The sequence below is a fragment of the Microtus oregoni genome, unplaced genomic scaffold (genome assembly GCF_018167655.1).
Source record: "Microtus oregoni isolate MIOR12 unplaced genomic scaffold, Mior012 000001F_ref0000356, whole genome shotgun sequence".
NCBI classification, from domain to species: Eukaryota; Metazoa; Chordata; class Mammalia; order Rodentia; family Cricetidae; genus Microtus; species Microtus oregoni.
Genome location: NW_024543060.1, coordinates 66572824 through 66585348, shown reverse-complemented (window position 1 = coordinate 66585348; position 12525 = coordinate 66572824). Strand labels below are relative to the sequence as shown.

Below are 12525 nucleotides of genomic sequence, written 5' to 3'. Positions count from 1 at the left end.
AACTTTGTCTCCAACTTTCTCACTGACTGGTTGGCTTGCGCCAGCCTTTCCTTAGGGCCCCATCCCATGGCAACTGCTGTCGTTTGCAATGCTTTTCCTTGAGATTTTTCTGGAACCTTATGCCCCCTTTGGTTAGTCTTAGCTGCACTCCTTTTAACCAATATTTTGTCAAGGAGTGGAACTCTCCAGAAGCTTGTCCTGCCAAGCTGCTAGCTGCCACAGCCTGCTTGGACTCTGCACACACGCCACCTCTGCAGGGAGTCTCTTCCTTCTTCAAAAGAAGATTTATGTGTACAAGAGTTTTGGGTTTATGGATGTGTATCACGTGCATGCCTGGTGCCTGTGGAGGCCAGACGAGGGTGTTGGATTCCCTGGAACTGGAGTTACAATTGGTTTTGAACCACCATGTGGGTGCTGGGAACTAAACCCAAGTCCTTAACAAGAGTAACAAGTACTTTTAACCACTGGCTCACAGCCATCTGTAATGAGATCTGGTGCCCTCTTCTGATGTGCAGGCAGAACACAGTATACATAATAAATCAATCAATAAATCTTAAAAAAAATTAAAAAAAAATTCAAACCATAATGATCCACTAAGGAATTACTAAGGAGCAATGAAGCTTTGTTGAAGATAGAGAACAGACAGCCTAGGGAAGGTAGACAGGGAGAGAGAGAGTGAGCAAAATTCCGTGGGTGGAGGAGGGCCCGTCAGGTGGGAATTTGCAAGCAGTGTGTTATGAGATTACTACCACCTAGGATGTCATTGAGTATCTCTTACATTTTTAAGGATTTAAAAAAGATTAATTAAGCCGGCGATGGTGGCGCATGCCTTTAACCCCAGCACTCGGGAGGCAGCGGCAGGCGGATCTCTGTGAGTTCGAGACCAGCCTGGTCTACAAGAGCTAGTTCCAGGACAGGAACCAAAGCCACAGAGAAACCCTGTCTTGAAAAACCAAAAAAAAAAAAAAAAAAAAAAAAAAAAGATTAATTAAAAGTAACTAAAACTTAAAACAAGACAAGCAACCAAAGGAAAAAAAAAACCAGATCAGAAAGTCCAGCAAGACCTACATCTGGACTTAAGGCCAGCTGTGTGATCCTGATGACCCACGTTGAGCCCTCCGAGTCATAGTCAGAGCTGGATGTGGTGGGGCACATCTCCATCCCAGGGTGGGAGGCAGAAAAGGAGTCCTGTGGAGGCTCACAGGCCTGCTAACCTGGAGTGCAGCAGCAGAAACAGGGGACCCTGCCTCAACAAGGACCCCAGAAAGTCCTCTTGTGCTATCATACACTTGCACTCCCAACCACCCCTAATGTCAAAAATCCCCGAGCCGGTACAAGCCTTTCATCCTAGAATTTGGATGACAGAGGCAGGCCCATCTCTGTGAGTTCAAAGTCATCTAGGGCTACACAGTGAGACCCTGTCTCAAAACAAAACAGCTCAGACTTCAACCATCCATTTTTACGTTAGGATCACGGTGGTTCACTCTTGCTCACCGCGACACACTGAGACACAGACCTTACCTCATCTTCTGGAAAGGGCCTGGCTCTCCGGCCTCTCATCGGTGTCACTTCCGGGTCATTTCTGTGAACTGCTGTATCATGATCTAGGTGTTAGGAGGACTGAGGAGCTCTAGACAGATGAGGGCTTTGGGGGAGAGGGAGTCAGTTTTCTTTAAGGATGTGTCAAGATTTCACTCCCAGAAGCATACAGAGAGCAATCTGGAGTTGATAAGTTAAATTCAAAAAGAAAAAGGGGAAATGAAGTTGGGGAAGCAGGGAGGTCGGGTGGATCTGGGGAGCTAAGGGAGGAGGTGAGGGTGAATACGATCAGACACACTGAATGAGATTCTCAAGAAAGAAAAAAACCCAAATATTTATTTAAAATTACATGGTGGAAAAGTCCTGGAGAAGTCACAGGAGGCAGACATAGCTGCAGGAAAGTACATTTATTGAATCCTTACCAGATACATTGTCCACAAAAGAGGTAGAATGGGGCAGGTAGGACCCAGAGGAATTAAATACATACACTAGTTCTTTTTAGTACTAATACACACGAAGTATAAAATATGTACACGTTAGACATTGTAACAAAATTTGGATGCCTGCATAAAGGAAAATAAACTATAGTCCTAATTAAAAAACAACAGCAAAATAAAAACTTTAAAAGTTGTGCTTCATCATAGAATGCCACACAGCATCGACTCTCAGAACAGACGGACCGTCCAGGGAAGACTTGAGCAGGCAGAGTACTGGGACTTCACTGCTGAAATCACGGCTGGCTAACGCCCACGCGGCTCCCCACGAACATCACAGCACCTGCACCAGGTCCGTCCTCCTGCGGCGCCCGCCTGCTTCTGGCTGAACTTACTTCCAGTCACTCATATGTCTTTTGTCTGATCATCTTCTTCAAGTTTTCTGATTTCATTTTTTAGACAATTTATAGTTTCACGACTTGCTTTTAATCTTTCCTTAAGCTCCGCAATTTCAAAGCTTGTTTTCTTCTTAGCAGCTTCTAATTTTTCTCTGGTTTTCACTTCAAGTTCTGCGACTGAAGAAAATACGTGAGCTGTGAATTGGTCCCTCCAGTGCTGAGATGTAGCACAGAGGAACAGACAGCATTTCAGGGCTGCTGTTTCCAGGACGAGAGGGGACACTTTAGGACACAGAACATGGGACACAGTGGATTGGGAGGGTAGGGAGTCTAAACTTCTGACAGAGGCTCCAAGCTGTTTTCTAGAAAAACTAAATTACAGCAACTCATAGTTAAGGCTTTGAGACACTATTTCTTTGTTTATCTCTAGTACATAGTACTTCAGACTAAGGGGCATACAAACCCAAGAAATGCCGGTGAACCAACCCAAAATATTCTTAACTAATTCATAGATGCAACTTACATAGCGAAATCATATCACCAAAATGAGCCTCTCGCTTTTCCAAAAAAGAGCAAAACTGTCTAAGTTTGAAATCTGGCTCTACTAACCACGACGCAGTTCTATACTCACGTCCTCATCTATGGCATAAACGATATTTGTAGAGAAGACTGTGTGCAGTGTGCACACGTGTGTGTGCAGGCCAGAGAGCAACTTCTGGAGTTCTCCTCCATGGCTCTCTAACTGTTCTGAGACAGGGTCTCTCACCGAGCCTGGAGCTCACTGACTGATCAAGAACAGCTGGCCGACAAGCCCCAGTGAAGTCCTCTTCTGAGCCACCAGCTCCTGGACTGTAGGCACATGCCACCATACCCAGCATCTACACAGGTGCTGGCGATCCAAACTCAGGTCTTTGTGCATGAGTACCTCCCCAACCAAGCCACCTCCCCAACTCCGTCCAGAAGATCTTACATGAACCAATGTGAAGAAAGTACCTAGAATACGGTGTGATATATAATGCTTTACTAACTATTACTACAACTATTTATGTTAACAAAAGAATGTTATTTTTTAAAAATGTCTAGAGGCTGGATTGTTGTCTGTGGTAGTGTATGCTTAGGTGACGTGCTGGATCCAAACCCCAGCAATGCAAAAGCAAAAATTTCTCTGGAGCCGGGCGGTGGTGGCGCACGCCTTTAATCCCAGCACTTGGGAGGCAGCGGCAGGCGGATCTCTGTGAGTTCGAGACCAGCCTGGTCTACAAGAGCTAGTTCCAGAACAGGCTCCAAAACCACAGAGAAACCCTGTCTCGAAAAACCAAAAAAAAAAAAAAAATTCTCTGGATACATCAAAAATTACCAAATAAATGTCTTAACTACAAACTGATATACATCTGCTTAAACATGCCAATTGGCTAGTATGGTATGCTCTTGACAAAGAAAAACTCCTGCCTGCAGCCAACATCGCCATCTTGTGGAAGCCTTCGGTAACTGCTGCTGGCCAAGGGCAGCTGTTCTCACACACGTGAATCACTAACAGGCAGCAAGGTAGAGTGAGAAAAGCTAACTTTGAAATCGCAAAGACTTGAGTTCAAACATACCCTCACTCCCTGCTGCCTAACCCCAGCTATTTCTGAGTCTCCCTTCATTCCTTCTACCACATGACAGTTAAAACTCGGGCATTCCGAGGATGAAGAGAACAACTACAGTTAAAGCATCTATCACCTAAAGAGGCACAGGAAATACTGGTGACTGCTCCTTTATTTAGCTCATTGCTGCCATCTATGGTAATACCCAGCTTGTTTTATTAACTGCTAAGGAACTTACCTTAAAAAAGCCACTAATGAACAATTATTTCACCATTACAGAAGACACTGAAGCACTTACACTCAGTCTCGTGTTTATAGGCTCCTAACGTCAGCTGGCGAGACGTGGTCAGTAGTTGTTGCATCATTGCTGTTGGGTCTTGAAATATCTTAGGGATAAAATGAGAAAAAAAAGACCAATAACTCCAAAGGTCTCCAACTGAAGTGCTTTTAAAACTCACTGCAGGAGCGGGCCAGAACGCTCAGCAGGTGAAGGTGTTTGCTGCCAAGCGTCAGAGCTGAGTTCCATCCCACACAGAGGAAGGAGAGAACAACTCCCAAAGCTGTACTCTGACCCCCACACCATACCCGAAGGGTTTTAGAAAGCCCCCTCATTATGAAGTCTACCATTTCGTCGTAGAACTCAGAAACCACCGTCTTCTTGCCCAGCATTGCATTGGTGTCAGACTGGAAGAGCTTCAGTAAGTGATACAGGGTCACCTGTGGAGCAGAGCAGGGGTCATCTTCTCAGGGCGCCCATCAACACCTGAAACATTCCTCTTGCCCGCCCGTCCCCCCCTCTCCTCTCTCTGAGTTCTGAGACCCCCCAGGCTGGCCTCAAACTCACTAGCAGAAGGCAGACCTTGAACTGCTGATAGTCCTGCCTCCACTACTCAAGTGCTGGAATTACACGCATGCACCACTAGGCCTGGCTGACCTTGTCATGTCTTTAGCTAATTATGGGATGGAATTAGTAAATATATCAAATTCCAGACCTTGCTGCAGTTGTGACTCAGTGGCAAATCCCCCAAACTTTCTGTGCTTGGTTTTCTACCAGGTAACCGTCTGCCCACATCTCAGAGGGGTGAGGGTTTATGCAAGCATCTCTAGAGAGTAACTATACCCAAACAGCATGGGAATTTAAATAGTTTTCTGTGAATATTAAATCTCCTTGGAAACAAGGATCTGCAGCTGGGTGTGGTAGACAATACCCCTAATCCCAGCACACGGGAGGCTGAGGCAGGAGTGTTTCTGAGTTCTATGTCAGCAGTCTGGGCTGCATAATGAGACTGTGGGGAGGGGAAGGAGATAGTTTTCTAAAAAATAATTAATATACTAAAATCTCCAGTGGGAGCCAGATACTCTCCCAGGGGCACACCAACAGCCGGCAGGTAACTTAGACACAGGTGTCGCTCTGTGAGGCCTCAGGGGAAGCTGTACGCGGCAGCACATGACCCATTACTTCACCAGTCGGGAGCTGGCAAAGCTGCACAACTCACGGCCCAAACCCATCCAGAGGCCACAGAGCTTCCCGCAAGGTCAGCTAAAATCACTGGAAGGAAACGGGGTTCTTCCAAACAACCACAAAACAGGAAGTATATTCTGTAGAGGAAAATGAACACATCTGCCACTAAATTTAAACAGATGAAATCAACTTACAGATGCCCGCCTTCTCTGGAAATACCCTCCTGTCAAAAGGCATTTCCCAAGCTGGGCGATCGTGGCGCACGCCTTTAATCCCAGCACTCGGGAGGCAGAGGCAGGCGGATCTCTGTGAGTTCGAGACCAGCTGGGTCTACAGAGCTAGTTCCAGGACAGGCTCCAAAGCCACAGAGAAACCCTGTCTCGAAAAAAAAAAAAAAAAAAAAAGCAAAAGGCATTTCCTAGGTTCAGACTACAGCTCAGGAGTATGAGCCTCTGGGTTTACTCCTAGCTTGGGGGGTGAGTGTGTGAGGGGAGAAGGCAAATCCCCAGGGCCTGGCGAAAACAGCAGCAGACTATCTTAAGTGGGAAGGTGAATTATGTGGTCACGTTCAAGATGTATTTAATAATTCCTGGGACAGACAACAACTGTCTGAGTGTCTAAAACCCAAGAGCACAAGATTCTATGTGCACGCCACACGTCTGCATCCCGAGAGCACAGGATGGAACCGTGTGTGCACGCCACACATACAAATAAATAAATGTAAAAATTTTTTGGAAAAAGAAAAATAGAGAAGGGTCATGGGGTGGGCAGTCCTGCTGACCTTCCTTTATCACCGGATACCAAGACAGAGGTGGCACTGAAGGTGGCGTCATGACAACGAGCATGGCCTCGCGGGGTCTACATCGATAGGGAAGGTGCCCTATACATCCAGAAGGGCCCATATCCCATTAGGCCTGGTTGACTCTGACTCCTGAATCACTTGGTTTCGGGCAGGTAGGATACTCTGCTTTTTGTGTTTTTGAGACAGGGTTTCTCTGTGTGATAGTCCTAGCTGTCCCGGAACTCACTCTGTAGACCAGGTTGGCCTTGAACTCACAGAGACCCACCTGCCTCTGCCTTCTGAGCGCTGGAATTAAAGGCCTGTACCACCACCTCCCTGTGCATTTTCCGTCTTTGTCTCCTTGAGACGAGCAGTAGCAGATAACCTTGAACTCCGGTCTGCACCTCCTGAGTGCTGAGGTCACTGGGGCTTCCTCACCATGCCCATTTTCAATTCTCCTATCTTTCTGTTTCCTGTTACAGGGTCTTATTCTGTGGCTCACTCAGGCTGGAAGGATCTGAAGGCGCTGAGACTAACCAGCCGGAGCCGCTGGGGCTGAAAGGTTTGTTTACATTCAGCTTTGCCAGGACCTTAGCGCCACCCCCACCACCTTCAGAAATTTTAGTTTCTTTCTAAACTCAAAGATCCTAAATAATAAGGGAAATTTTAACTTAGGGCGAGATCACTAGGACTTAAGTGTACACGGAGAGCAAGGACACAGCAGCTATTTGGTAAGTATAACACATGCTCATTCCCTAAATGTTCTACTCTCTATGTGCAAAGGTTAATGTTACTCACAGGTCTTTCATTAGGGTCAATGAAAAATATTTTGATGATTATTTCAAATTCACCCCATCCTGTTTCAGTAATTTCATAGGGCGGCTTAGTAACGACTGGAGAGAAAAGAAAAAGAAACAACTGTAAATTACTGATGTAGTTCCTTTCCTTTTATAATTACATATATGATGAACCAAAAACTGTAACATACCTCTTAAAGGATTGCCATAGCTTTCATGTAATTTAAACTGGATTTTCTTCACATACGCTGACATATCCTAAAACAGAGAAATTAGTGCTCCAATGGAAACTCACTTAGCATATCATACAATTTTGTAAAATATACTTTTCTTGAAGTTTACAGAACATAATTAAAACAAAGCAAGGGTTAGCTGGCATAGTGAGACACACCTGTAAGCCTAGCTGACCCAGAAGCTGAGGAAGGGTGAGTGAGTTTGAGGGCAGGCTGGGCAACATGGCTAGACCCCACATCAGAACCAAGTGTTTAGAAAGGGCAGCGATGTAGTTCAGGAAGCATGCTTGATTTCCTCTCCCAGCACAGCAAACGAAATAACAGCCAGTGTTCATATGTGTATGTATGAATGCGTTGTAGGGATAAGTCCCGCCCCTTGGGGGGTGTGTTCGCCTCGGGCTAATGTTTGCCTATAAATTTGGCGAGCGTGCTCCCAGCCGTCCCTTCTGCTTTCCTGGTCTCTGTGGGAACGGTGGTTCTGTAAGTCTATTAAAGCTGTATATATATTTTTACAATCTGTCTGCATTCGTTTACGCCGTTACAATGCGTGTTCATATGTGTACATGTTTGTGTGAATGTGTGTATGTGTGTGTGAATGCTCGTGCTTGAAAATGTGCTCTTAGGTGCTCAAGGAGCCCAGAGCCTCTGGACCACCAGGGCTGTAATTATGGATACTGGTGAGCTGTCCTGTGTGGGTGCTGGAGACCACACTCCATGAGTATTAGTTGTTCTTAACTGCTGAGTCATCTCTCTAGCCTCTTACCTCGATCAGAAAACATCTTGAATTACATTAATTAATTAAATGAAGATAAGAATTATGGGGTGAAGTGAGAATTCTAAAATGGGTCCACTTCATTCTTGGAAAGTTACTACATAGAATTATATAATTTACGGTCAAGTAAACAAACTGTACCTCAAAATAACTATAGAAAAACAAATGCATACCTCATTTCTATATGGTTTCACATATACTGTCCACTGGTGGGTGTGTCCATCTTCTTCTCTTTTCTTCCCAAAATATCGGGCAACATTACCATAGACTATTGGCTTAACGATGGTAACCCCCTAAAAGAAAACAAGTTTAAAATCAATATTTTACCTCACCTGAATAAATATTATGAGCATTGGCAACTTGTTTTAGGGAACAGCGTCTAACAGCTTAAGGGTTTAGTTAGGACAGAGATATCTTCAACCCATTTTCACACTCATTTCAAGTTAACACAAGAGCCAAGTATCAAATTAATTCCAGCCTTCCCATCTGAGCACTGGAAAGACGGTCCAGCAGCTGCAGCTCTTGCTGCTCTTGCAGAGGACTAGGTTTGGTTCCAGCCCCCACATAATAGAAGCGTTTGCTGTTCTGTGCATCTGTGTGCACGTTCTGCAGTGTGCAGTGCATGTGGAGGAGGGACGGCCTGCAGGAGGAGATTCTCTTCCTTCCACCATGCGGGTCCTGAGGCCTGAATGCAAGTGCCTTTACCCGCCGAGTTGTTTACCCGCTGAGTTGTCCCACGGCTTAAATGATGGCTTGAACCCTGTCATCTACATCACCATGTAGGTAAGGCACATGAATATTTGATTAAAGAAAAACAATGTCTTCACAAACCTAAACGCTAAGATACTGAATACAGTTTGACTGGTATCGCTTGCAGGTAAACGTCTTTTAAATTAATTTACGGCAGTATTTACCAAAGCACAGCACAAAAACCCAGACAGTTCATGAGAGGATTTTGGGCAAACATTTTCCATTGTCATCAGCATGTAAATTACAATTTGGATATAAAGTACCTCCCAAAAGGCTTATTGTTGAAAACTTGGTCCCCAGCCAGGACCACTGAGAGGTCTGGCTCACAGGGGCACTAATGAATTAGTTCACTGATGAGCTCACGGCTGAATGTCTTGTTAGGAGGTGGAGCTCTGTGGGAGCAAGCAGGCCACTTGGGTTGGGTCTCTAAAGGGTCCATCTTGGTGGCTCCCCTATCCCTTCCCCAGCTACAGAGATCAGCAGCTTTGCTCTGCTGTGTGCTCCCTGCCATGATGTTCAGCCTTGCCTCAGTCTATAGTGGGCTAGATGACCACAGGTAGAAACCGATGGAGGACAGTGGGGACAAATAGGGGCATTTTATATTCTGTATAATAAACACATTTGTATTCCGTATAGTAAAAAGGGATCTGCACATGTTACTAAATGTTTGGTATGTGTGCTGATGATGGTGGTTCTGAGTTAAGTCCCTCGGCCTAGAAGCTTCTGGAAAAGGACAAGGTTGACACCAGCAGATGAAGTAATAAGGGTGGCGGCGGGGCTGCGTCCCCAACACCCCAGCCGCCTGCCCGGCTAGCTTATGCCCTGAAATAATTACACAGACACTGTATTCTTTTAATCACTGCTTGGCCCATTCTCTTCTAGGCTAATTCTCACATATTAATTTAGCCCATTTCTAATCATCTGTGTGTAGCACCCCAAGGTGCGCTTACCGGGAAGATTCTAGCCTATGTCCATCCTGGGTCGGAGCTTCATCCCGGGAGCAGGGCATGGTGTCTCTCTCAGGCGTATGCTCCCGAGAGGAGAGCTGTTGAGACTCTGAGCTCACTTCCTCTTCCTCCCAGCATTTTGTTCTGTTTACTCCTCCCACCTATCCTCTAACCAATAAAATGGGCCAGGGCAGTTCCTTTATTAGCCAATGACCTTCCTCCATCAAGCAGATACTTAACTAGACTCGGCACTTCAAGAGGACAGGGAAGAATGCAAGGAATGGTAAGAAGAAACATGGCTGACCACTTGACCAGAGGGGCAAAACTAAGCTCAAAATGATGGGCTTCCTTTCTCCTGCTCCCCTGCCACCGAAATGGCTATAGAGGAAATGGAAGGCAGTATGGTGGGTGTTTATCTGCTGCCTTCTCCAACTGCTGACCTCTGCATAAAACTAAACCAAAAGATCCAGTGCCCCTTTCTGTCCACGGCTTCTGTGGTGAGAGCTGCACAGATTCAGGCGTTAGGATTATGATACCTCTGAAGCCTAGAGCCTAAATAAACCGTTCTCCTTTAGAATGGTTCCTTTCAGGTACTTTGTTACAACAATGAGAAACTAACACAATGGTTTAATATTCATGACACAAGACAGAACTACAACTCGGAAGTCGAACTCTCCATTTCAAGATGCTTAGGAAGAGACTCAAAAAACGGAATTAAGAATAAATGTTACAGTAAATATTAATGAAAGCAAGTATGGCAAAAATAGTAAATGTGGCCTCTGAAGGCATGAAGCACGCCAGCTATGAGCGTGTCCGCTACAGCTGTGCTCAGTTTTAGGGTGCTCTCCTCATTTCTGGTTGGGGGTAAAGGCTGTACCGACAGGTTACGATAGGAAAGCTGTTATTAAAAATACTAAGTTTTGCACATAGATCTGAGACAGTCTGTCCAATAATAGAAATACCCAAAGGACAGAGAGCATATTAGTGTAGTCAACAGCAAGGAATAAAGAAAAAGGAAGTTGGCGGAAAAACGTTAAACCACAGCCAGACAGTTAACTATATCAGAACCTGTGTGCCTACAGACAATTCTGAGTCAGCAGGCAAAAGGTACCTGCCACTGTGCCTGATGCCCAGGGCCTGGTCCCCTGGACTCACGGAACAGGAGAAAAAGCTATCCTCTGACCTCCACGCCCATGCTGGAGCATGCCCGTACCCACATAAACAAACAATCGGTAAACTTAGTAAAAGGGATTTCAAGTCAGTTCAAGAGAAGGCAAGCAGCTTTTATGTGGCAAGTCCCACTGACAGCACTGTGGCTGCCACGGACATGTGCAGAGTCAAGTTTTCACTTTGACCCCTTGTTCTGTAATCACTTCAAAGTCGGCTCAAGTTCTTAGCTTAGGCAAATGTATCAATGAAGCCTCTGATACTAACACAAACATAACCTGGCATCTCTTTCTCCTATTACGTTTCAGTGGCTTTGAGAGTGTTGAGGAATTATCACTTCACATTTAATATTCAAACAGATATGGATGTATAGACACTACGGCTGAGGTACTATAAAAATAATATGGCGCTGATAAAGATTTATAAAAACCGGGCGGTGGTGGCGCTGGCCTTTAATCCCAGCACTCGGGAGGCAGAGGCAGGCGGATCTCTGTGAGTTCGAGGCCAGCCTGGTCTACAAGAGCTAGTTTCCAGGGCAGGTTCCAAAGTTACAGAGAAGCCCTGTCTCGAAAAACCAAAAAGATTTAAAAAAAAACAAAACAAAACCAAACCTAAGTAGATGGTATAAATGTGATTTCTTTTCTTTTTTCTTTTTGGTTTTTCGAGACAGGGTTTCTCTGTAGCTTTGGAGCCTGTCCTGGAACGCCCTTTGTAGACCAGGCTGGTCTCGAACTCCCAGAGATCCGCCTGCCTCTGCCTCCCGAGTGCTGGGATTACAGGCGTGCGCCACCACCGCCCGGCCAATGTGATTTCTTTTGAGAAGAAAAAAATTCCTGTAATGTATTTATAAAGAGTTAATAGGGGAAGGGGCATCAGGAACCAGTGACGCAGGAAGGTGGGAGAGTGCGAGCTGGACACATGGCACACTGGGCAACGACGCCTGGAGGACCAGAGACTGGCATCAAGGACCCACGCACACGGTGGCCCCAGAGAACCAACTCCCGCAAGTTGTGCTCTGACCTCCACCCCTTATCAATAATACATGCTAGATGCTAAAACAAACGTGTGGGAATTAAATGTCACAATCTCCAACATTATGATGGGGACACACATCCACTAAACACGAAAGAAGCTAAGTGCTTCTCTGACGACGTCGGGAATGATAAGCCTGGGCACCGCGGTTTCCAGCTCTGTCCGCGCCACAGACTGTCCCAACCAAACCCCGAATCTTTGTTTTTCCGCGGGACGGAAGGCGGTGACGGGTGACTCGGGGCCCAATGAACGCCGAGCGGGGCGGGGCCAGCCGGAAAGCCGAGCGTCCGAGGGGACTCGGCGGCCTCCGCGCCGCGCCTGCGCACTGACCTTCACTCTCCCGCCGGAGTCAGGCCCAAATTCCGCCATTCTTTTAAACATATTGTCCCAGGGAAGGAGCCGCGGCCGCCACGAAAGAGCTCAGGCCGGCGGGGTCGCCCGGGCCGAGGGGTTCAGACTGGAGATGGGCGAGTCACCTGGGCTCGCGGCGCCGAACTGCCTCCTCCACACCCACAGCGGCGCGGTCGGCCATTCAGCCCCGCGGTGGGAGAGCGGAGCGGAAGGGGTGTGTGTGGCGGGTGGGGGGGGTGGGGGTGGGGAGGGACGGCGGCGCGTGCGCAAGCGCAA

The 12525-nt window shown here is 46.5% G+C and overlaps 1 protein-coding gene across 1 annotated transcript; it reads right to left on the bottom strand.

The window, feature by feature from the left end:
* Positions 1 to 1841: 1841 nt before the first annotated feature.
* Positions 1842 to 12470, bottom strand: Yeats4 (YEATS domain containing 4). Its single transcript, XM_041669018.1, has 7 exons — positions 12229 to 12470; positions 8176 to 8295; positions 7189 to 7255; positions 6999 to 7093; positions 4582 to 4674; positions 4256 to 4343; positions 1842 to 2548 (listed from the first exon to the last, which is right to left on the bottom strand). The coding sequence occupies exons 1-7, from the start codon at positions 12277 to 12279 to the stop codon at positions 2379 to 2381; spliced, it is 684 nt and encodes a 227-aa protein (XP_041524952.1). The 5' UTR covers positions 12280 to 12470; the 3' UTR covers positions 1842 to 2378.
* Positions 12471 to 12525: the final 55 nt, after the last annotated feature.